The following is a 26,468-nucleotide window of genomic DNA, read 5'->3' as shown; positions in this document are numbered from 1 at the left end:
TGTACAGCCAGTATAATTCACAGTGCATTCAGCTCTCTGTCAATATTTAGTTCCTACTTGTTTTCAAAATAATATGAGTGTTTTTATAATGGGTTGAATCCTAATGTTCCATTGCACATTGAACATGCTACAGGAAGGGTGGCAATTTTCATAAGTTTCTGGTACACAACATACACACCCCAAAAAAACCCACACACACACACACACAACCATCCATGATGTTCCTGCGGTCTTGGGACCCATGTGTGATATCAGGTCTGCAGTCAATGGGTAAGACAGGAAACATTCCTTAAGAGCCAATTCATTATTGGGCAATTCCATAATCACAAAGTAAGCTTTGTGATATAATCATCTGCATTTTTGATATAATTGAACTTCAACATACTTTAAGCTATTTTCTGTGTGAAAAGGATTAATCTTCCCTGATATAAGAAGATCCCTGCTGGATCAGCCCAATAGTCCACCTAGTCCAGCATCCTCTCATACAGTAATCAGTCAGTTCCTCTGGATGGCCAACAACAGGGCATAGAAGTCAAGGCCTTCCCCTGAAGTTGCCTCCTGGATTCAACATCATAGTGCTTATGAATGTGGAGGTTCCCCTCAGTCAATATGTCTAGTAGCCATTTACTGATTTATACTCCATGAATTTATCTAATCCCCCTTTAAAGTTGGTTTATTCCTGTGGCCATCACTACATCCTTTGGCACAGAATCCATAATTCACCATTTTAATTACTCTCTTGGTAAGAATTAGTATTTCCCTTTGTCCGTCCTGAACTCACTGCCCATCAGCTTCATTGGATGCTCTCAAGCTCTAGCCGTTCAGTGGAGGGAGAAAAAGTTGTTTGCCAGCTCTCTCCACCCCATGCATAATTTTATAAACTTCTATCTTGGTCCCCCCAGGGATCTTTTTTTATATCACCTCAATCTATATCACCTTAATTTACCAATTACCAATTTACCTCATTTTGCCCCATTGTCACCCACTCACCCAGTTTGCGCAGGTGCTCTTGGCTCTCACCATCCTGAATAATTGGTTGTCACTTGCAAATCTGGCTGCTACACTACCTGCCTCTAGTTCCAAAGAGTGCCAGCCCCAGTACCGATCCTTGTGGAACCCCACTGCTTACTTCCCTTCATTGTGAGAACTGTCTATTGATTCCTACACTTTGCTTCCTGTCCTTTAACCAGTTTTTAATCCTATCCTCTTGTCCGATGACTACTGTAGTGAGAACAATGCAGGCAGAATTCCATTTTAAGTAAAATGGCTGTATATGGTTCACAAGGTCAAGTCTCAGGTGATTTGATAGGACCACAATTCAACAACAACATTTGCAGTAATAAATACCAAAATTCCCACAGGTAGTTTAAGCCCCTTTTGGGATGCACAGCTAATGTTTCATAGTTCAGTGTCAATCTTAAGGAAATATTGACTTGAAGCAGTAGAGTGAAGGTTTCTGGCAGATGACGTGACTAATAAAACACGAACATCCACTGATGGACGTACACAAATTATTGCAAATGACACTGCAATGTATCTGATACTTTAGTGTGCACGCACATAATCCAGCATTGTGCATGTGGGAATTTGTAACCCCTCAAGAAATTGCACTCAAATGCAGAAGTTCCCCAAACTTAAGCAACCTGAGGCTCCCACAACACTTGCCAAGAACTAATAGTCCCCATTCCAAGTGCATGCCAATGAAGCCCACTTATCCTTTCGCACCCTCAGAACAATACAGGCGGGATAACATTGGTGTAGGGGTGAGGAGTGCTGATTTCTAATCTGGTGAGCTGGGTTTGATTCCCTGCTCCTCCACGTGCAGCCAGCTGGGTGACCTTGGGCTCATCACAACACTGATAAAGCTGTTCTGACCGAGCAGTAATGTCTGGGCTCTCCCAGCCTTACCTACCTCACAGGGTGTCTGTTGTGGGGAGAGGAAAGGGAAGGAGATTGTAAACTGCTTTGAGACTCCTTCGGGTAGAGAAAAGTGGCATGTAAGAACCAACTCTTCTCAAGTAAAATGCCTGTAGAGCTCACAAGGTCTGGTCTCAGCTGAGTTGATAGGACCACAATTCAAAATGCCAGGGTCAGGACCCAAGTTTTTACCAATCCTATCCCTTGTTTGGCAGGACACTGCAGTAAAGAAAGCAAGAAGTTTCCTTGCTGGTTACTAACTTTTCAACAGATGCCAGCTGAAGAGGGATGCAAAGTAACCTGGAAAAACCTTCAGTGCTGCTCGTAGAAATAGAAAAAGACTAGCAGAACACAAAACCTAAACATATGTTCAGCCATGGGCTGTTATTGCCTCTGAGCAGTATCCCTCCACCTCTATAGTGGAAAAGAGGAATAAAATTCAATTCAAACTCCAAGAAGACTATAAAATTAAAACATATATTTTTAAAAATCCTTATTTGCTATAGGAACAAAGAGTGCATCAGACTATCTCCACCTTGAAATCAAACAACTGCCAGACAGATTCCATCTGTACATTTTCAGTGGAGTCGGAAGTTAAAAACCAATTGCCACTGGATACACAAGGTATTAAATATCTACATTTTCTATACTTCACGACATTCTTTGGGGATTAGAGCCTGCCATTATATAGCTCATTGATCCCAGCTTCTGGCCTTTGCACCAGCTGTCAATCCTTCTTGAATCAAATGTAGTAACAGCAGAACAGCTGGCATGTTTCTTGTGTCAGCGGGAGAGGAAGGAAGCTAATGAAATGGCTTCTCTTTTGACTACTGAAGCCTGTACTTGCAGTCGGGAAGCATCTTAAAACTTTCCCTATCACTATGTGCAATCTCAGTACTTCTGTGGTTCACTTTACCCCACCGCTAACACTGTATACAATACAAAAAACGAGAACATGTGCTTGACTTTTATGTCAGTATTTCCATTACCATTTGTTTCCAAGCTACAGAATCCCCTTTTGCTACCCAAACAGCACCTTCTTCATTATCTGTTTTGCAAATCAACCAAGCACCTAATATACTGACAAGATGACAGAAAGTTTTGATGGGCTTCAAGATATTTTAATACAGACTGGCATCTGTAGACATTTGGTTTTCTTAAATACAGGAAACCTACAATGTCGGGAAATAAAACATACAAGTCTTCTCTAACAATGCTCTAAACTTATCTAAATATGTATCAAAAATCTCACCAGCTTTCTACTGATGGCATGTTTTGCTCTGGTCATGGAGTTGGCCTCTCTGCCGCCAGTTCTGAAGCTCAAATTAGATGATACCGTACTTGTGCAAGAGCCACCATTCCAGTGATCCCTCCCATATGACTGTGGTCATGCATAGTTAAAGTAGACTGCACGGTTATTTTTGCAAAATAAAAACGCACCATCCGTGGGCACCTGTGGTTACCAAGACAGGGCAGGTTTCACTTAACCTCCAGAGAACAAAGTCTGAGTCCAATGACACCTTTAATATGCACACAAAAGCTTATACCCAGAATAACTTTGTTGGGCTTAAAGCTGCCACTGGACTCAAACTTTGTTCTGTTTCTTCAGACCAATATGACTACCCACCTGAATCTATTAACCTGCAAAGTACATTGCTAGGGCAAATCCATCTTCAGTTTGCAATTTCCCTTCAAAATCCCAAATATCTACAAAACTAAAAGGTAAAAGGTAAAGGTATCTCCTGTGCAAGCACCGAGTCATGTCTGACCCTTGGGGTGACGCCCTCTAGCGTTTCCATGGCACACTCAATACGGGGTGGTTTGCCAGTGCCTTCCCCAGTCATTACCATTTACCCCCCAGCAAGCTGGGCAGCTTAATCATGTGCATGTTTACTCCAAGGAAAGTGGGGTTTACTCACAAGTAACTGTACAGAGGATTAGTGATTAATTCTGTAAACTTATTAAGTTTTCAAACTATCAAACACTGTGAGAAGCCTGAAGACTCAAACAAATACATATTTTTGTCTGCTAGAACAAGAATGTAATCCTCGGCTTGTTTAGCCATTGTATTTCCGCTTGTGACTAAACATATGAGCTGGAAAGTATGTGAGGAATACCTACTGATGGCCCATCAAAAGTCAGAATGTTGTAGCAGACACAGTGTTAGGCTAGAAGAGAATCACGTTTGAATCCTATGGAAGCTTACTGCTTAACTTTGGACCAGTCATACTCTCAGCCTAAACCATTTCACAATGTTGTTATGATAAGGAAACTAAGGAGGAGAACATGACAATTCTTTGGGTACTCACTGGTAAGAAATGTAGGATGGAAATGACAAATAAATGTCTATATAGCTCATGACCCCTCCTACAATCAGTAAAACAAACCTCAGTTGTACTGATTTATTCAATTTCCCCATTTTATATAGTTTTCAGAACTGAACACACAGAAAAGAATGACAGGATTTATTTAACAGTCACCTAAAAGAGAACAACAAAATTGCATCTTGAACTGTATGATCTATCTTTTGCCAGACTTGGTGGTCAAATGCCAATTTAGATAGTCCTTTATAAAAAAATAAAAAAGAACCAATGTTATAAATTCAAGCACAGAAAGTAAGCAGTTGTTTCTGTCATTTCTCTAGCTTACTAATCAAATTACAGAAATGTCTAAAAACTTGCTTGTAAACTTCCAAATAGTCAAAAACAAAGACCAGCTCAATAGCTATTCTAAAAAATGCTGAGAGTAAAGGATTTAAATATGTATGGATAAGATATATTAAATGAATTAATGACAGTAACAATCAAAAAGCAAACAAAAAGAAAGTTGACATGAAATAAACAGTAAACATTCTGCTAAATTGGTAGTAGAATTTAAAAGTATTCCAAATAGTTGTGATCTTGAAACAACAAAATTAAATATTTTCACTTCTTGAAACATGTCTTGGATATCCTGTACAAATGATTCTTGCAAAACTTGAAGTGATATTTTGCACTGTGAAAGTGATGGCGATTTTATCAATTCAGTCATATCTGATTCTTGGCGAACGAACCTGTTAGTACACAAGGCAGTAAAAAGCAGAAGGGATCTCATATCCTTGCATTGATTGCCATTATAATACAACTCCATTCATTGCTTTGAACACTGCTAACCTTTTCCAGCATTCTAATCTGATTGCATCTAGATACTACATTCTACTAGCTTTTGTTTATATAAAGTAATCCTGTTGGAGTTTTATGAAATCAAACAAATAATCCCCTAGTTCTTAATGCTTTAGCAGCAGCATATCATATAAACACAGTTTAACTGCATGATGGTTTAGGGTTAAAGAAGCAACCAAAGAGCAAAAAGAGAAAGACTGGAGCCAAGCTGAATCATGCAAGCAGTTTATCAAATCTTGCTTATCACATCACAGAAATCAATTCAGCATAGCTCCAGTATCTCTACAGCTGACTGCTTTCTGTCTATAATGGCAACCACTGAACAAACAATTTAATCAGAAGAATTTACTTTAGAGGAAATCTAACTGTCTTTCTTGCCATTACTATGCTATAAACAACACAGATCAACCTGGGCAAGTAGACAAGCAAACACCCTGATGTGCAAGGGAGAAGTGGCAGGAAGAAAGGGCTTGGGAAAGGAGCCCCATAAAGGAGGAAAGGAGAAGGAGCCAGTGAGCCCCACACATCATACAGCTCCTCTTGCATCCAAGGGACTAGGCACAGCCATCTGTGCACTGCATCAGCTTGTACCTATTGAGTGCCTCCCTTCTGTGGGCCCGGCACTGCCCTCCATCCTGCGCAAGACCAGACCAAACAGGGTAGCCATCACGAAATGTTCTGGTGGCTATAATGGCCGATCCACCTCAAGATGGATTGTGGTTAGAGTGTTGAAATAGGCACAAGGAGACCCAGGTATCAATCCCCACTCTGCCACAGGAGCTTGATGGGTAACCTTGGGCCAGTCACGCTCTCCCAGCCTAACCCACTTCACAAAGTTGTTGTGAGGATGAAATGGGACAGAGGAGAACAATCTGAGCAGCTTTGCAGAATCGTCAGTATTGTTAACGCAGGAATAAAGAAATGATATTGCCAGAGCTGATTCATAGAGATCTGACTCCTAAAAAAGATAATCCATAAGACTGTAACAGATGAATTCCACAAGTCTAGAAGGCATCTACACTTGTTCAACGTAAACCGCCCAGAGCTTCAAAGAAATGGGTGGTATAGAAATCTAAATCAAGAAATAAAAATAAATAAATAAACCAAGCTTGTTTAGTGTTTCACAGTCTCTTCCTCAGAAGCACAAAACACATCAGGAATTGGAAGCGGGTTTAATGCTGTTTGACTTGAAAGGGAGCCGACTGCTTTGCAACTAACAGCAGAAACAAAATCTTACAACAATGGGGAGGATGGTAGGTGAATTCGTGTTCTTATTTACAGTAAGCAGTTTTTTTTCCCCACAGGATGGTTGAAAACGGTGAGGCAGGCTGCAAAACAGCAAGCCAAAGTTCACTGTCCTTTTAATATGACAACCTGACAAGCAAGGGCCTATGTGGTAGCTTCTGCACAAGCACTGGCTATTTGGGATGCTAAGGAATTGTTCCTTGTCATCATAAGCCATTTAATGCCATTCCCCATCTTTCAGAACTCCCTTCTAATGGGCAACAAAAAGTTTCTCACATGACTTCCATAAGAACATAAGTGAAGCCATGTTGGATCAGGCCAATGGCCCATCTAGTCCAACTCTCTGTATCACACAGTTGCCAAAAGCCAGATGCCCTCAAGAAGTCCATCAGTGAGGCCAGAACTCCAGAACTTCATCAAGAATATAGAAAATCATTGCCCCAGATGTAGTGTTCCATCTATATCTTGTTGCTAATAGCCACAGGTAGATAGGTGGGAAATCAGAGCACCTGACCCAAGGAGCGTGTTGGAGCTACACCCCATCCAGGCCCCTCCAAGCTTGTGGACCCTCATGATCATCACCACTTAGCCCCCATTCGTCCAAAATAGCACAATGGTTACTAATTGAAATCGCTACAGTTTTGCCGTTATGCACAACGTCGTTGACAATCTGCAACACTCCTGAAACCGATCTGCAAAAAGTGCTTCGTTGTAGCGCTTTCAGGGAAATCCCAAAAAGTGGATTCACCCTCCGGAAAGCGCTACACTCAGCAATAGCGTTTCCTGGCTAGCGATTTTTGCTGAGACCGGAACCCTGTGGGAAACGATAGAAACGCAACTGGATTCCACTACAAAGGCAGGTATGCATAACGACGAATTCCACTATTTAAAATGGCGATTTTTCGTTCAGCAAACAATTTGCTACATGGATCCCAGTGCGGAATGGCCCTTCCATTTTCCAGGTTCATGCCCACCTCTACTCTATACACGCAAGCTGGCTATAGATGATAAGATGAAATGTTTCCTTATAGTTGTCTCTTCGATTAGATTATTTGTAGTTAAAACTTATTGGAACCAAAATCTCTTTCTTGCTATATTATGTGTTATTCCAGTGTGCATTCTGGAAGCTTTTTGTTTATTTCAACTAAAATAAATACATAGATGATATGATGGAGAAAGATTTTCACAGATTACTCTACTTGCCAACAGAATTTCTAAATTATTACAATCATCCTTAGAAGCATATGCAACCATTACTTTGACACTACTTTGCTACTATATTAATTAATAACCTCCCACAACAAATCAATACCTAGAAAATTAAGTGCAGTTTCCAGTTTGGCTGGATGCAACTGAAGGCATTCAATTTGCCAGTCTGTGTTAGCCTTTTTAAGCACATAATATCAAGTTGGGTTCCTAGGACACAAGTGCTGCAAACAAGACAGGAAGAGGTATGAACAATATCTAGGTGGAAATGGGTGTGATAGGCCCCCCCTCACACATAGGTAACTGCTACTTCAGGTGTCTTTTGAAGTTCTTTTGATTAGCACCCTCACACTGCTGTTACCATTCTTCCTTTGAGATTGTCCAATCTGCATTCAAGTTTTAGTGAGACACCAGTTTCACATGGTTTGGAACCTCCACACTTTGGGGACCACCTCCTTCCATAAATATTACAGAGAGAGAGAGAGAGAGAGAGAGAGAGAGAGAGAGAGAGAGAGAGAGTGGAAGGGATGTGCTGCTCCATATCCTGTACATCCTCAAACTAATCAGGGTCAATCCCGGTTAGTGATTTGAATATGAGACCACCAAGGGAGTCAGGAGCTACACAGAGGTGGGCAATGGCAAACAGCTTCTGAATTACTGTTGCCTTGAAAACCCCATGGGTTGTCATGATGGCTGCAACTTGACAGCACTTTCCATCACCACCATGACCACTGAAATCAATGGGCTTAGACTGGAGTAGTTCCACATCCAACCATACTGTTACACCATTCTAAATGGGATTTGTAAAGGATCTCTCTGTGATACAACTATGCTATGTGTCTCCTCTTAAAAACTAGCACTACTAAAATATATTTAATTATTTCTGATGCCTTTTGAGATTTTTTTGACATTTGCTAATCTTGCATTTTGATTTCCTTTATAATAAATTACTTTTTTGTTCTAATGCTATGCCTGGATTTTTTCATTCTTCTCCTCGTGTTACCAAACTTCGCCTAATACAATCTAGATGAACCTACATTAAGAATCGGGTGTTCGAGCTCTTTTTGCAGTAGTAATCAGGCCCTTTCTGAAGACACGTAACTTTCTAGGTCCAGACAAATCAACACAATTGTTATCGGTTTTGTATGCTTGGTTGGGTCAGGACATCAGTGTGAGGCAGATGCAGAGTAGGAGTTCAATCAAAGAAATGACCTCTTTTATTTCCATATTAGTTATGCTGTGCATGACAATGTAACAGTATCTGGTGTTTTTGACAGTGTCTGGTGTTTTTGAGTTGTTACAGAGTAAACACTGGTTAATAACCAGGAGCAGCAAAAACATAAGATTTGATTGCCCATGTTCTAACTACATACAGCGTGTGTCCTAATTTGAAAAAGCCTCTATTTCATGGACACAAAGGACCATAAGTAAGTTTGAACCATGAACAAATATACCATCAAAATAACAGAAAGAAACCTTAATTCAATACATGAAGTCACAAAGAAAGCTTCCATTGTACAACTGGTTCCAGAAGATGTATAGTACTATAAGTGAGTCCGTACTAGATCCTTTTACTACGCTGTTGACTTTGTCAAGTGCAGTTTTAGTCTCTCTAATTAGGGAATCATTCCCACTGAATTCCAATTCCATCCAAGGATATATACTTAGAATGACACTGTGCAAGTTTTAGAAACCTAGAAAAGTCTAGGTTTCCTGCCCTTCCTATCAGACACACAGATTTTAAAAACCCCTTACCAAACCACATCATTTTCTTTTGGTGACAGAGAACCAAACGGACAATAGATATTCTGTCTCTATATAACAGCTATTTTTTAAGACAACAATTCTGTACTACTATGTCTCTCTTTTTATCAGCAGTCTCATTATTCAGAGGGAACAAAGCACAGGCAACAGCACAACCATAAAAATATATAGTAGAGTATGGCAAGCTACATCCTTTGAGCAGGAGATAATATTGTATAAATTAAATGAATTAATGAGGGATTCATGAATCCAGAATGACACCGGCTTGGAAGAGCTGTCCCGCTTCCTGCTTTAGGAACTTGCACACCCAATGTTACCAGCAATCCCTCTGTTCCTCATGCTACTCATCTGTTTTAACATACATGCTCCTCTCTTATCACTGGAGACTACTTTCAATTGCAAATCAGCCTCCAAGCCAGTTAAGGCTTTGATCTCAGTTAATCAATTTCCCAGAGCCTACTATCTGGCAGGAAGCTATAAAACCTCCGCTGCAGCCCAAGCAACAATCAAGGAGGATTATTCACTCCATTTCCAGAAGTCTATGACAGGGCAGATTTATGACCATGGGATTTTAAGCAGGTTCTAGGGCTAATTCAGTCACTATTCATATGCTATTGGAGTGGCAGGGTTGATGAATCCTACAGCTGAATTCCAGCAACTCTGATAATATCAGTAGAGATTAAACATGTACTCCACACACAGTGGGTTCCTCTCCACACCAGCATCACTAGCTTTTCAGAGGCCAATTCTGGTATAGACAGAACCAGGTCATTCGGTGCACTCAATTTCTGTTCACAGACACTGCATTAATCTCATAAAAATGTCCCCAAGTGCCAAAATACTATCAAAGCCACAATTTCCTAACATGTCAGAGTTATTTCACAATATTATCTTGCCACAACAAGGGAGAGAAGGGGTATTAAAAATCACTATTGTCACATGAATCAGGCTTTGGGGATATAAAAGGCGTTTGGAGCATCTTTGTTCTATGCAATAATAACAGCCCAGGCGAGCCTCCAGTCTCATCAAATCTCAGAAACTAAGCAAGGTTGGCCACCAAGAAAATCTAGGGTTGCTACCACCTCTGTTCTTCTCCTCCTTTGAATACCCAATAGCAGTGGTCCCCAACCTTTTTATCACAAGGGACCACTCACCGCCTTTTACTGAGGCCCGGGGGGGGGGGGTAGTTTACTCCTCTACTCTCAACCACTGCCCTAGCGCTCTCTGATCGCTATGGTAATGTTTAAACATCCCTTCAAAATAAGATACAGATACGCCACAACAATGAAATGTGTTGTAAAGGGCTGGGGGGAGATGAAGTAAAGGGCTGGGGGGGGAGAAGGCATCCTTCAGGGCCCACCTCCAATTAGTCGAAGGCCACATGTGGTCCACCGCCCACAAGTTGGGGATCGCTACCCTATAGGACCATTTATGCACTGGAGGTTTCATGCCAGGCTGCAGGCTGGAGTTTTAGTTGTGGCAGGTTGCCCCCCCCCCCACTCTTCCTGCACCCACATGGGGGAGCATTTGGCCCAGTGCACCTCACCCGCCTCCAATTTGTGCTCTTGCATAGGAGCTGGGGCAGTGAGGTTCCCAGTGTGTAAACGGTCTAGGAGAGTGCCCTAATTTGGTTGTGACTTCATGGCATTTTTTGCCATCAGTTACAGAATAAGCTAAGAGAAAGACAATCTACATCCTCCAAACCATCAACTTTTAGCCTTGATGCAGGATTTTTTTTAAAAACTGAAACAGCTCCATGAGTCCTTCCCAAGGATCGGCACTAGTTCACAAACCCAATTTATTATACCCCCTGAATATTTCTCAGACCTTTTGTCCTGTTGGGTCATTGCAACTTGTTAGCCGAGAAGGCTGTCCATCCCTTAGCTGTTAGTTTTGAATAGTTGTGAACTACTTAAACTAACCATTTCACTTCCACCAATTAAAATTTGTTGATTGCAAGATTTGTGCAGATTTTATTCCCAACTGTCCGGACTTTAGCCTGGATAGGCTCACGCCAGCCATCTCTTTATGGCAGCTCTCTGTTTTCAATTATCCCATGACCACATGCTATGCAAACAACAGCCTCCTGAGTGCTCACTCCCTTAGGACTGTGGAGTCATAGTAATCCAGGGAGGCTTGCATTCTGCCACTTATCTGGACTTCACTTTTTATTGGTATCACTTACCTAGTACAAAAGACGCACAGTTGCAAGAGTCCCACACCACACAGTGATAGCTTTACCACTTTTTAATCTGACTAAATGGACCCTTCATGCTATAGCAGGAAAGTTATTCTTTTTTTCAGGTAAGAACCACCTGAATGAAAATCAGAAACTCGGGGACCATTACTCCATCCTATGTGTTTTGAGCAGAGACGTCACCCTGCCAACAAAAGTGCGTTTAGTCATGGCTATGGTATTCCCAGTTGCAATGTATGGCTGCGAAAGTTGGACCATAAGGAAGGCCGAGCATCAAAGAATTGAGGCTTTTGAACTCTGGTGCTGGAGAAGACTCTTGCGAGTCCCTTGGACTGCAAGGTGAACAAACCGGTCAGTCCTAGAGGAGATCAGCCCTGACTGCTCCTTAGAAGGCCAGATCCTGAAGATGAAACTCAAATACTCTGGCCACCTCATGAGAAAGAAGGAGTCCCTGGAGACTAGCCTAATGCTGGGAGCAATCGAGGGCAAAAGAAGAAGGGGACGACAGAGAATGAGGTGGCTGGATTTAGTCACTGAAGCCTTAGGTGCAAACTAAAATGGACTCCGGGGAATGGTAGAGGACAGGAAGGCCTGGAGGATCATTGTCCATGGGGTCACGATGGGTCAGACAGAACTTCGCACCTAACAACAATGTGTTTTGAGGGTTGTTGTTGTTTTTCTTTCTACCAACAGGCCCTTTCACTTTATACCAGCGTTTCTTGAATTTTTTTTACATGGAACCCACTTGTAATGTACTGTACAGTACAGCTTTCAAGGCCCACTTGCATTCCCATATTACTTTCTGACTCTCCAGCAAAAAATGCAGGAATTTTCCATCAGGTAACGCACAGCCAAGTCTATATTTTATTTTTCATGTTAAGTATTATTAAAAATATAGCAGCACCAGGCAATGCCATCTACATATTGGAAGAAGCCCTAAGAGAGTTGACTCTGTGACTAAACACCAGATGAGGAAGAGACTAGACAATGGCATTAGTTTTGGACAACTCCTAGTGTAGGGTAGATATCTTGGGTTCAACTAAGCCATGAATCTCACTGGCCAATCTTGGATCATTATTTCTCAGCACACCACACTTCACAGATATGATATCTTAGCCATTGTATTCATTGGGTGATTGTATCACTTCCCTTGTCGGCAGAACTGACTACCAAAAAAGAGTCCCTCCAAATAGCATGACCTGGAGGAGTTTTCTAGCCTCACCTTTGTCCCTAACATCTTGCTTTCTGCATGCAGGTAATTCCTTTTCAATACTAGAGCACTTAATTATGTGAACTGCAGGGCAAAATAGTACATTCCAGATGGAGAACCTTAGCAAGAGCCCTGATGTCAATGTAACACTAGCATGGAATACATAAGGTCAAACTATACATTACACAGAATTTCATACAAATTTTCCCTTGTAATTTTTTAAAAGAACAAAAACAGCCACTGAATACTGCAATCATAAACAAAAGAAAAATGCATGTGCAAGAAAGAAAGGATGGTTAACTTTCTAAAAACCTGTTTTTCTCTTTAAATTGCTCCTCTCATGGGCAATTCTGCCCATATGGAAGAAATTATGATATCTTCTTGTCTGCAGGTGGAAGAACAGTTTGAAAGGGGAACATTCTGAGCAGGAAAACACAACCATGAAGGAGAGGGGCTAAGCGTCAAAAGCATTAAAAAAAACTTAAATACTACCACTTTTGACTTAAAATCGATTTGATTTAAAATAGAAACAGAGAAAAACACCATGGAAGAAGCATCATGTGAACTCTGAAGGAAGACCAAACCCACAGACCTTCAACGTCATCCTCTACTAGTCTCATTTATTCCTAAAATGTCTCCCTGAATGTGGAAATTAGGTCCAGGCTGGAAATTAAAGACCTTTTAATGTCTTGGTGCAGAGAAGTATTGTTAGTAATGCTGTGCTTTGACTAGATAGTTTGGGTGTCAAAGGCTACTTTGGTAACTATTATCTTCCTTCAACATGCATAGACAGACAAGCAACAACACGTAATCATCCTTGGCCTCATGACAAAGGGCCATAAGATATGCAAGTTCCAGCTGGCTCATTTTAACTTTGTTTGAAGTTCAAATGACTCTGGAATTTCTGGGATTTTCTCTCCCCTACTGCCTCTCTTCTGTCTACTGCTCTCCACATTCCCTACACTTATTTACACACCCATTCATTGGACACACTTAAATTTGCTCCCTCCCCACACTCCCTGTTTACTCCATGCAATATGCGACCAACCCCCTTCAAATGCTTTATTCTCACTCAAAGAAATGCACAGCCAATCTTCTGCCACTACACTACTTTCATCGGGGGGTTTTCAGTTCAAGCAAAATATACTATCATGTATTGAGCTGACTGCTTCAACGTGATAAAGGGATATACAGCACTGCTACAGCCTCACTGTTCGCTATACAAATTCCGCTCCGCCCCCTGTATCCCCCCATACACACACACACAAATGGATGTTAAATCTCACTTGAAGGGGAACCAATCTGTGCTGTAGCAGAGAGAAGCAACAATAGTGCTTAAATATATCCTTACATATAAACCTGGTCTCATTGGCCTATTATGCACGGCCGCTGAAACGGCGGTACGGAGAACGCGGAGGAGGAAGAAGCGAAGCAAACCGCAAACGCACGGGACAGAAAACAATGGCGGAAAAACCCAGAGCAGCTGATTATGCACACGGCCAATCCGGAGCCACTTCTGGTTGCGCCCTGGTCACCCAGGAAGCTCTACTTTCTTCCGCATTTCACTAATGCAGCTTTTTTGGCAGCATGCGTTGACTCTGCGCCTGATTTTAGCCGCCGCTATTCCACCCCGAATGCGGACCTTCCACTCTGTGCATAATAGGCCATTTTGACCATTACTGTACCAGTTTTGCTGGTAGGTTCTTGCAGCTATAGAACTCTTGCTGTCCAAAAGCATTCTCCCAGACCTAATCTTCATACAGCAGACAAGGTGCTAAACCTATATGTGGACCATACCACTTCATGCATTACTGACGATTGATAAAATATCCATAATGTTTCCATTATAAACATCCCTACAGACAGAGAGACCATAAAGCAGGCTAGAACCCTTCCCTTTGATGTCTAGGGTTTTTTGTTGTTGCTAAGACATGGAAATTAATGGAAGTGAGCTCACAGAACACAGGCACACAATAAAAACCAGAATACATATTCTCCCTTCATCCACTTTCTATGAGAGCCTGGATTACTATATCAGCCACCCTGCTCTTACAGGTCTTTGGCTTGACGTGGTTAATGAGCAAGAGGAGCTAGATATAGATTCTGCATCCCTGCTGGCAGAGGCTAAGCATACCCCAAAGCAACAGAGGTGTAACTATGACCCATAATGATGGTACACTATGGATAAAAAAATCCACCAAGTTATTTTTGAGTGATACCTGCAGAGTAATTCAAGCAAAAGCCCTCCATTCTACTAATGATTCCTAATAACTAATTGTGAACATTGTAACTGTCAACACCACACTTTAGGTATAACTAATAATTCACAATATAGCAAGTTTATATTCCTTTTTTCCCCTGAAAAAATACCTTAGACACTAGCACAATCAAACTGAGGCATAATTTGTAACATTTGGAAGGTTTTGTTTTAGAAAGAAAAAGAGAAGACATAGCTCTTCTTGAAGATTTTTTAAAAAATTAAGGACACTAATCTGAGTATAAATTAATGGATCACATTGCCTGAATTAATGGATCACTTTGCCATAAGTTTTCTGAGTAATATTGTTTTCTTAATGATGACACATGCCTCAAATCTACAAAAATTACTTGGCTTCTGCTGGACCACTTTACAGCTGAACTGTTGTAAACATTATTAAGCATGCATCCATTACTGAGAATTATAAACCTTCATTCAAAAAGGCCATGTCTTTTTCATAAAAATGCACTTTCTGATCTGTAATATTCCTCATCTATTCACCATTAAGAATTTAAGTATGTCTGCTTCCCCTCCTAGACAAACAAATGTCTAAACACATTGTTTTTATTGTTCCTGATGATACATCAGAACAGAACACTTCTCCAACATATACTTGCTATCACAATTTTTGGTCTGAAAGAACTAAATGCTGCAAACCATTTTGTAATATAAGTATATAGTTTTGCTTCCCAAAGTGATTGGCTAACATCAGGAGCAATCTGAGCCAATGGGAAACCAGGGCCCATTCCACTCACATAGGATAATGCCCTTTCAATGTGCTTCGGCAGTTGGATTTTCCTGTGCAGAAGAGGAAAATCAACTTCTAAAGTGCACTGAAAGTGCATTATCGATTGTGCAGAATAGGCCCAGGACAGCTACCTCAAGGCCTGTGCTGGGAAGCTCCCCAATAGATTTCCCAAGTTGAGCCTAGCAACAGACTGGAAGTTCACAGGTAAAGGGAACTTGCAACACTGTCTGCACTGCTATGTCACTCTGCACGTGACAGCTCTATGAACTGCGGAAACTACGCAGTTCTAACATGGTTCTGGTGATTCATAGAGTCACTTCTGGCATGTTCTCAAATATAGTCAACAGTTAATAATATTCACTACACCCTTTGCATCTCAAGTGTCCTCCTCCAAGGAACAGAGCTCAAGTTAATCTGAGCTGCAGCCCAATGCAGTGAACATTTTTACAGAATTCGGATGCAACACAATGCTATTTCTCAGTGCTATGATCAATCAATCCCGGTTAGGGCATAAATCAATCTGACCATGCTGGATGAAAATCAGATGGGGTACAGAAAAATGAGACACTGCAGAAGTTGTATGCAAACAACTCCCTAAAGTTTGCTCTTTACTCTAAATCACGTTTATATACCCCTGTCTATGAGAATACATTAATTTGAGCTTACTTTGAATTGTTTTCTTTAAAATAAATAAGCAACTCTTTGTCAGGAAATGTACAGGATCATTCTCTGTGTAGTTACTGTCTTTGTTCAACTGTATTGCCTAATCACAGAGGCTCAAAATAAATGTGCCATGTTCACTAAAGGCATAATTTGAGGAAACACAGGACACAATTCTGTGAATTATGCATCGCCACAGGAATTTGACTGCTTTCAACTGGACAGCTCCATTAGCTCTGTGTGAAAGAAACTCAACAGTTTACATAAACAATCTATTTCCCATTGATTTCAACTTCCAGTACACAGGTTTGGAATTCACCTCACATGTGATGCAATTTCAAAATAGGTAAATTGACAGCTGACATGATCAACATTATACTTAGACATTATGGCATAATCAGAACACATGAGCATGCAACACCAAGACTGTACAGCAGTCATAAAGGTAGAATGCCAGCAAGGGGTTGGGGGTTATCCAGTGATTTGCACTGAATGTAACATATATCTGCCAGCTGGGCAGATATCATTGGTATGAGCTCAGTTCAAGTAGCTCCTGGTTCTCAGGGAACAACTTTGCACCCTTGAGGCCAAGGGACTGACCTGGAGAAGCAAAGACAATCAGCTAGGCACATAGCACATGGATAAGACACTCAGGAAATTGTTAGACAAGTCTCACTTCAAGATTGGCAGCCCCGCTGCTGTCAGAGAATATAAGGGTCAAGGGGAAATAGGGAATCATGCTGAAGAAAGGGAAAATGTCCCTCAGAAGGGACCCTTTCTGCAGTTGGTGAATAGGTATCTTTCACACCAAGGAATCTCCCTGGCAAGGAGGAAGGGAGCCTCTTGGGAGTTGGTGATTCGAATCTTAGGCACATAGATGGGTGGCAAAACCCATGTAGATAAAGTGAAACTCACGTACTGGCTGCCTAGTGACTTGCCTGCCTGGTGTGAAGTTAGCAGACATTTAGATAGGCTGGTAGACAGTGCTGGAGATGAACCAGTGGTCTTGGTACCTGTAGGTACTACCAACGTGGGAAATGCAGTTGTGCGGTCAAAGAGGAAAAATGTAGGCTGCTACACAAGATCATCAAGCCCAGGAAGGCCAAGGTAGCCTTCTCAAAACTGCTGCCTGTTCCATGTGCAGGGCCAGCAAAACAGATACAAATTAGGAGTCTCAATATGTGGGTGATACAGTGGTGTAGGGAGGAAGGGTTTAAATTTGTTAGGCATTAGGATGTTTTTTAGCCCAAGCAGGACCTGTACAAAAGAAACAGCCTCTACTTGTCCTGAAAAGGAATCAAGCCACTGGAGCTTAAATTGGGGTGTGCATTTTTTATTGCTATTGTTTTATTTCTTTTCATGTCCAACAGACCCAAGATGAAAAAATGGGGAAAAAATAAAACAAACTCTGGAATGGCAAGGCCACAAAACACAGCTGAGATGCAGGAGCACATTATTCCTGCCTCTCAGCTGTTTTCCCCTGATTTAATCTTTAGTCCCTTTAAATTAGTCTGGTTTAAGAAGGGGAAAAGGGGAGCAAATAACTGAGAAGCTGAGAGACTGCCCCCCACCTCTTAGTTATTTCCCTCCATTTTTTTTCTGCAGTCCTTTTAAACAAGCCTGGTTTAAAGGGACTGCAAAAGAAAGCAGGTGAAAACAGGTGAGAGGGGAATTTTTTCCCCTCTCAGCTATCTTTGCCAATTTTTCTTGCAAAAGAAAGCATGGGGAAACAGCTGAGAGGGGGAGCAGTCTCCCCACATCTCAGTTGTTTCCCTCAATCTGTTCTGCAGTCTCTTTAAACGAAGCTGGCTTAAAGGGACTACAAAAGAAGTGGGGGAGGGGGACAGCTGAGAGGCCAGGATCAGTCTCCATGTCTCTTAGCTATTTTCCCCAATCTTCCTGGTCAGAGGAGAGGTTCAGGTTTCCCCTGATAATTTTGGTTTTCTCAGATACTTTTGGTTTCCCAGATACCAATAAGGTCTTTTTCAAGTATATTTTTGGCTCAGGAAGATCTGAATGCACACTCCCACTAAAATGAAAAATGTGGCAGAGAAATTTTTAAACTAAATCTTGGGAGAAAACCAAGGAGATAAAACATCTCTGATTCAGAATGAATCAGAGATGAAGGGATATCTGTTATTTTCCAGAGGGTAATGTATTAGAATTGGCCATTGAGAGGGTAACCAACAATACTGACTGCCTGACACAGTCTGGAGGCTCAACCTGTCTGATAAATTATAAGTGTTTATTTACAAATGCTACAAGTTTCTTTGGTTTAATGGGGGACCTGGAATGCTTAGCAACAAAGGAGAACATTGTGGACAATTCAGAAATTTGATAAGTTGAAGATAAGCAGTGGAATACGATGATTCATGAATATTAATTCTATCAGGAGGATAGGTAGGGAAAGGTTGAAGGTGAAGTGGTTCTGTATGTCAGAGAAGGTACACAGTCCAATAAAATGATTCACTGACAGAAATGCTGTGGGTGGAAGCAGAAGGCCAAAAAGGATGCTAAACTCTGGGAGTTTGTTATCACCCACCTGATCAAATGTTAGAAGATGATTTTAAAATAGCAAAAAAAAAAAAAAGGAAAAAAGGTAGATAAAATAACTATGTCACAATAGGTGATTTTGACTACCCAAACATTGATGGGTCAATATGTATTCAAGTCATGAGAAAGAGACTGAGTTTCTAGATACTCTCAATGACTGCACCAAGGAACAGATAGTCACAGAACCTACTGGGGGGAGGCAATCCTGGATTTGGTCACGATCTGGTGAGATATAAATATGAGCGCACCAGTTGGGAACAGTGACCATAATGCTATTCAGTTTAGCATTTACATAAATAGGGTGTTCCCCAAAAAAGACTCACACAACCACCTCTAGCTTTAGAAGAGGTAACTTCCCTCAGATGAGGGTGATTGAGAAGAAAAAAGGAAAAGGTAAGGAGGGTCAAATCCCTTCAGGAAGACTGGAGACAATTTAAAACTACAATCCAGGAAGCTCAGATAAAACGTATACTGGAGTTTAAGAAAGGGACAAATCGGTATAAGAAAGGGCTGTCATGGTTAATGAATGAAGTAATGAAAGCAGTAAAAGATAAGAAAGATTCCTTTAAACAGTACAAAGCTAGCCTGAGCAAGATAATTAAAAGGGAGTACAGGCTGTGGCAAATAAAATGCATGTTGGTAATCAGACAGGCAAAAAGGGACTATAAGGGAATATATTGCAAAAAACATAAAGGCCAATCAAAAAATTCTTCCAGGGAGGCAGTGGGGCCACTGGATGACCAAGGGATAAAAGGATTACTAAAGGATGATAGGGAAATGCAAGGAAACTGAATGCATTTTTTTGCCTCTGTCTTCACTGCTGAAGATGGAAAGTGCTTGCCTACTCCAGAATCATCAATCTCTGGACAGATATTGAAAGACCTGAGTCAGATTGAGGTGATGAGAGAGGAGGACCTACGACTCACGGACAACCTAAAAACTGACAAGTCACCAAGTATTTGTATACATCCAAGACTGTGAACTTGTGGATTTCCTGACAAAAATCTCCAATCTGCCTCCATTCCCAAGGACTAAGATCTGCCTCCATTCCCAAAGACTGGCAGGTAGCCAATGAAATCCCCATCTTTAAACAAATTTCCAGAGAAGATCTAGTAAATTACAGTTAATGCCGGGTAAGTTGGTGAAATCCGTTATTAAAGATAGAACTAGTAGGCACATTGATGAATAAAAGCTACTGAGGAAGAATCAGCATGGATTCTGTAAGGGAAGATCTTGTCTCACTAATCTTGAGAGGGTGAACAAACATGTGGACAAGCATCATGCAATAGATGTTTACCTAGATTTCCAGAAACCTTTTGATAAAATTCCTCATGAAAGGCTCCCAAGTAAACTCAGCAATCATGGGATAAGAGGACAAGATCTCTTGTAGATTAAAAACTGGTTAATTAACAAGAGACAGAGAGTGAGTTTCAATGGGCAGTTTTCACAGTGGAAGGTGGTTCAGCGCTTTCTTAACTTGTTCATTATTGCTTTGGAGTTTGGAGTAAGCAGTGGAGTGGCTAAGTTTGCAGATGGCACTGAGTTGTTCAGGGCAGTGAGACCCAGGGAGGACTGTGAGGTGCTCCAGAGAGATCTGTCAAGGCTGAGCAAGTGGGTGTCATCATAGAAAATCAGGTTCAGTGGCAAATGCACCCTGGAACCAAAAATCCTAACTATAAATATACATTGATGGGCTCTGAACTGGCAGTAACTGACCAAGAGACGATCTCGGAGGCATGGTAGTTAGCTCACTGAAAATGTCAACTCAAGTGTGCGACTGCAATAAAAAAGGCAAATACCATGCTGCGGATTATTAGGAGGAGGATTTGAAATCAAATCAGCCAGTATCATAATACTTCTCTATAAATCTGTGCTGCAGACTTATATATATGAATATTGTGTACAATATTGGTCACCACATTTCAAAATAGGCATTACAAGCATGGGAAAAAGTGTAGCAAAGGGCAGCTAAAATGATTAAGGGGGTAGAACACCTTCCCTGTGAAGAAAGATTATAAAAGTTAGGGCTCTTTAGCATAAAAAAATGACTACTGGTGGGTGACATGATAAAGGTTTAAGATGGGGTAGAAAAGGTAGAGAAAGAAGTATGCTTCTCCCTTTCTCACAATATAAGAACTTGTATCAATTAATGAGCAGTAAGCTTAGAACAGATAAAAGGAAGTACTTGTTCACCCAAAGAATAATCAATACATGGAATTCAGTACCACAAGAAGTGGCTACAAGCATGGACAGCTTCAAGAGGGGATTGGATAAACTAATGGTGCAGAGATGCATTAGTGGCTATTAGCCACAAGACATGGATGGAACACTGTGTATGAGGCAAGTGCTCTGTATTCTTGGAGGGCAACAGTGAAAGGGCTTCTAGAATTCTGGCCTTGCTGATGGACAGCCTGGTGGCATCTGGGCTTTGGCCATAATGTGACACAGAGTATGGGACTGGATGGGCCATTGGCCTGATCCAACATGACTTCTCTTCAGTCCTTATGTTCTTTTTGTTCTCAATACCTATATAAAAGGCCAGCAGATTCTCAGAAATTCATTTTGAACAGTTGTTCATTGCAAGCAATTTACATGCTGAAAATGCAAATATAATCTATCACATTTGTGCTATTCTAAACAATACTCAAATCACCACAGCCTTTTTTAAAGCCTTAGAGCAGTGGTTCTCAATCGGGGGGTCGGGACCCCTTTGGGGGTCGAACGACCCTTTCACAGGGGTTGTAGCAAGGCAAGCAGCTTGGCCGGGGGGGGGGGCACCATCCACACAACAGCCTTGTGGGGTAAATAGAGATAGAGCATTCATCTGTCTGGAGCAGCGGAAAAGAGTAAGATCAGCATGGTGGGACAAGAGGCAGAACTGAACTGAGGAACTTCAGAATAAAACCAATTTTTATACAATCATGAACAATGGATCTTCATGCCATTGGTCAGTTTGGGTTTAATTTCTGTGAAAGAACCCTTGCATAATTTTATGGTTGGGGGTCACCATAACATGAGGAACGGTATTAAAGGGTTGCGGCATTTGGGAGATTGAGAACCACTGCCTTAGAGCAAAAGCATATTCTAGCACACTCTGCCTTAAAAACTAGACCCAGTTGGACCACAGTTTCTCTCTTGCTGCTGATGTGTAAAATCAGCTTTTAGTGGCCTGAACAGCTAGTATTAATTAGGAGGCAATGATGAAAAGAATGTGCTTCCTGTGCCGATACTATTCCAGTTCATTGTGCAACTGCTGTCTCTTGAAAGCTGCCTCTTCATTGACTGAGACAAGCATGTGAAAGCATTTCAGTATTTTCACTAGGCTCCATACAAGGCATTTATGCAGAGTTGACAGCTAGGTATAACACTGAAAGTTACATGCTAACAAGATCAAGAAATGCCAATGACTGCCACACCACTCATGTACCATTAAGTCCTACTGAAAGAAGTGGAGCATAATCTGACATGTTAAGGCTCAGATAGGAATTCGTATGCCATGGGATCCATGATTGCCACTCAAGGAAGCAGCATCAATTAGCAACCAGCTCTTAAGTATTAGGGGATAAACTCTGTTCCTGTGGGGATCAGGAACAAATCTCACAGGTGCGTTCTATATGCCTAAAAGCCTCCCTGAAGCACATTTCAATGTGCTTAACAAGTATAAACAAAGGAAGCATCTTACCTTCCAAGAATACAGGCCCTGTCCCAGTTAAGCAAGACACGTTTTGTTTCGTGACTTACTGCTTTATCTCAACAAAGGATATCACTGAAAACATGGGTACCTTGTAATACACCTCCAGGAATCATACAAAAAGTGTTTACTGAGGATGCACCACAATGAAGAAAAAATTAATTGGGCTACAGGCAAGCTTCATATTTTAGTTGCATGTAAGGAATATTGCTTACACACCACTTCCATGAGCACTGCATTATGTTTGGTGAGCATGGCGCACTTATGTTCCAATGGGCATAGTCCACTGGGGAGGGGAACTGTAGGCTTAGAGAATGTAAAAATCAAAGGCTACAATCCAGCACAGAGGTTTATCCCATGAAAATTAAAGTAATCCTATTTAAATCAATCACATTTAAACAACCCTTAAATATAGGATTACAGTACAAAGGAGTTGTGGTTTATTTCTTCCCATCAATTTCAGTCCTTTGATTAACTCCCATTCCCCCTTTAAAAAGTCTCAGCTATTCCTAAATATGGTAACGTTTTTGGTACCTAGCTTGAATGTATACCCTAATGCAAAATGAGTGGAACATCATGAACCAACACTGCCGATAAACTTCACACTGTGTGCAAGCATGCATGCATTTTATTAGCACTGTCAAAATTCTGACAGGTAGTTCACCATACTTTCAGAAGGACGCTCTGGAGCAACAGTTTGGGATGGACCAAGAAAGTATATTGATTCCCAGAAGCTATTCTTTCCACCACTGTTCTGGGAAATAAATACCTAATATCAAAAACACAACATTTATATGCAATGCATTCAATTCCTATATGCTTAAGGCTACAATTTTATGCAGACTTATCATGGTACTCAGCTGCTGAGCAAATGCACATATAGGCTCATGCCTCATGTCTCACTGAATAATGCATAAATCTGATCAGGTAAGTTCCAAGAATTAGCTCTGCAGGTTGTAACACTAAGAGAACAATCCTAAACAGGTCTATGCAATAGTGCTTACTTCTGGGAAAGTGTTCTAAAACTGCACTATTACAGTGCAATTCTATACAGAATTGTATCAGTTTAAGATCATTGATTTTCCTGGGCTTGGACAAGAATATCTTTGCATAGGACTGTAACACAAAGACTACATTATGTAGAAGACAATATTATGTAAAGGTCCTGTAGTACCTGGAATAATGAGTTGTGCTTTCAAGATCCTCAGAACAGACATGACCTCAGTGTTGCCCTAAACTGTTCTTCCCTGCCCCCCAGCAATATTGTCTTTAAAGTCTACACTAGAGGGCTGTTGTTAGAATTACTGAGATAGTACATATGCAGTACTTTGAACCCACACTAAGGTAGGGGTAGTGGAACTGACACAGATCAGTCCCAGTGATTTTTAGTTAACAGAAAGAAGAATAAAATTAAAGGTATCAACTCAGCTAAATTAGGCTCAACTGAATCCCACTGAAAGCCAGGAGACTTAAGATAATGATGGCTAGCTTACTCCCATTTGTTCAGTTTCACTCTAGAAGTACTGGGGGGGGATCTTTTGCTTTTGATTGAAATCAGGCAGGAAGGCCCAAAGAACCCGTTATCATATGGAAATTTATTTATTATCAACACAAAGAACAGAGAATGAGACACAACTAAGCTAGTATATTTTTTGTATACAGTTGAATTCTAAAAGCACTTAACTTTTATTTGGCTATATCATCTGGAACAATAAAAACGAAAGAGAGCACTTTTGCATCCATGTGACACAAAATTGGAGACTTTCACCTGTGCTTAATACCCCCCTCCCTGAAATCAATGGGACTTAAACATAGCTCACATGGAACAGGCAAGGCCCATGGCTCTCATAGATCAAGTTGTCCCATGTCTCCTTTGCTATAACTGTTTGGTCCACCTGCCCATCCCATTAATTATGATACCAGGAAAGGATTCTGAGTTCAGCACCAGCTTCACTTTGACTGCTCACAATCCATTCTCTCTGAATGCCAGACTCCTCACACAAAGTCATTCTGACATTGTTCTGGGCTCTCGTGTGCTTTATTTCAAGAGACAAGCGGATAAATGCCTTAAATCCTCCTATGAAACCTTCAGAGGGCAGCAGCAGCAGATTTTTTGCTCTGGGGCTGCCTTTTTATACTTCCCCTGTCTGTTGCAATTACAGATAACGGTAATGGAGGCAGTCAGCTTCCTAGATGCCTCATTTTACATGACACAGTTCCTCTTTCTTTTCTTTTTTTTATAAAACAACTGCTGGCCAAGAAAAACCAGCCCCCCCCAAAAAAAAATTGGGAAAACAAGGTTAAACAAAAAAAAGGCCTTATTAATATACCATTGACCCACTCTTAAAGCAGAAATACCTGAAAAACAGAACAGCATCTCTCCTCCCCACCAACCTCAGATAATCAGTACCATAATTAGAAACGAAATATTTTAGCCAGCTTGAAGCATGGTCATGAAAGCACCATGGTAATAGCAAGGATTTTATTTATTCATTCACTTCTTTATGAAACATGTCTTTTCCCCTCCAGCTCATGGAAGTGTGTACAACTGCGATCTTCATCTCCAAAAGGGTTATAGCTTCCCAGAGCCTCAGCGGAGTCTCTATGCTTGTTCCTGACTTTCTCTCACACACTTTCCGGCGACCCGTGGCGGGAGATATGCCTCCCAAATTCGCATCCCGGCAACTCCTTGCCCAGCTCCGCCAAGCCCTGTGTCAGAGGTAGCAGCTGACAAAGTGAAAGCAAACGCAAACAAAAGTGACAGCCCGCAGGCCCCCGTGCCTTGGAACAAAGACCTGAGCCAGGCGATTAATAATGCGAGAGGAAGAGGCTGGCAGCACAATAACGGCCGCCCGGAAGAAACGCGCCCGCTCGCCTCACTTTACCTGGGACATCTGAGGTCTCAGGTTGATCTCCTTGAGGTTGATGGAGTGCGCGCGCAGGTTGTTGAGCAGCTGGCAGAGCAAGACTCCATCGCGGAGGGTCTGGGCCAGGTCGAAGACCTGCGCCGTGTCCCAGGTCACCCGGTGGTTGACCGGCAGCACCCGGCACTGGATGAGCCAGTGGGCGCATTGCTTCCAAGGCTCCATCGGCGCCCGCCCGGTCGAGCACCGACGAGGAGCCCCGAACTCGAAAAGTAGCAGCGCCCGGCTGAGCTCCCCAGCCTCCCCGCCTCGTCGGCTCTTCCTCTCTCGGTCCCTCGCGCGCACTGCCGAGAGCAGCAGCAGCAGCAGCAGCTCCAGAGGCTGCGCGTGCAGTTTCCCTCCTCCTCCTCCTCCTCCTCCCCACCCACCCCAGCAGAGAGGTAGAGGCGAGAGAAAGAGCAGGAAGCCAGGGCGCGTGCGCCCACCCGCGCGCTGGGCTGTGCAGCCGGGGACCGAGCTCCGAGGGGGGTGCCTGCGTCCCAAGCCACGCAAGCGGCCTTCCCCTCTCGGGACCAGAGGTGAGGCGCCGGTCCCAGAAGGGTCAGGAAAGCTGGTCGTTGACACATGCCTGCGGGTCACCTGACTTGGCTACACTGTGCGCTGAAGCCGAAACGGCCCGGAAAGCAGCGGAGCGGTGCGGTGGTTCACGGGGCTGGACTAGCATCCGAGACTCCTGGGCTTGAATCCCCAACTCCTGCCATGGAAACTCACTGGGCGACCTTGGGTCAGTTGCATTCTGTCAGCCCAGGCGACCCGTGCGGGTAAAATGGAGGGAAAGAGAACAGTTTTAAGCAACTTTGGGTGCCCACTGGGGAGAAATAAATATAAAATAACTCCATAATACCTACAGCTGGGATTCTCAGACAAGGGTCCGAGGGGGATCCAGAGGGGGGGCAGCCTTTCCTTTCCTGCCTTAATGGACTTGGCCACTTCCA

General features: G+C 42.1%; 1 protein-coding gene across 2 annotated transcripts in view; it reads right to left on the bottom strand.

Moving 5' to 3' along the window:
* Positions 1 to 25,821, bottom strand: part of VAV3 (vav guanine nucleotide exchange factor 3) — a 197,227-nt gene extending 171,406 nt beyond the window's left edge. For both annotated transcript variants that reach the window (XM_077332827.1, XM_077332828.1), the window contains exon 1: positions 25,495 to 25,821. In XM_077332827.1, the coding sequence (XP_077188942.1) occupies positions 25,495 to 25,698 (204 nt within the window). In that variant the 5' untranslated portion in view covers positions 25,699 to 25,821. The remainder of the gene's footprint in view (positions 1 to 25,494) is intronic.
* Between the last annotated feature and the right edge of the window lie 647 nt (positions 25,822 to 26,468).

Source organism: Paroedura picta, chromosome 4, assembly GCF_049243985.1.
Source record: "Paroedura picta isolate Pp20150507F chromosome 4, Ppicta_v3.0, whole genome shotgun sequence".
NCBI lineage: Eukaryota > Metazoa > Chordata > Lepidosauria > Squamata > Gekkonidae > Paroedura > Paroedura picta.
The sequence above is the reverse complement of the archived record's forward strand: the minus strand, read 5'-3'. Positions and strand labels throughout refer to the sequence as shown.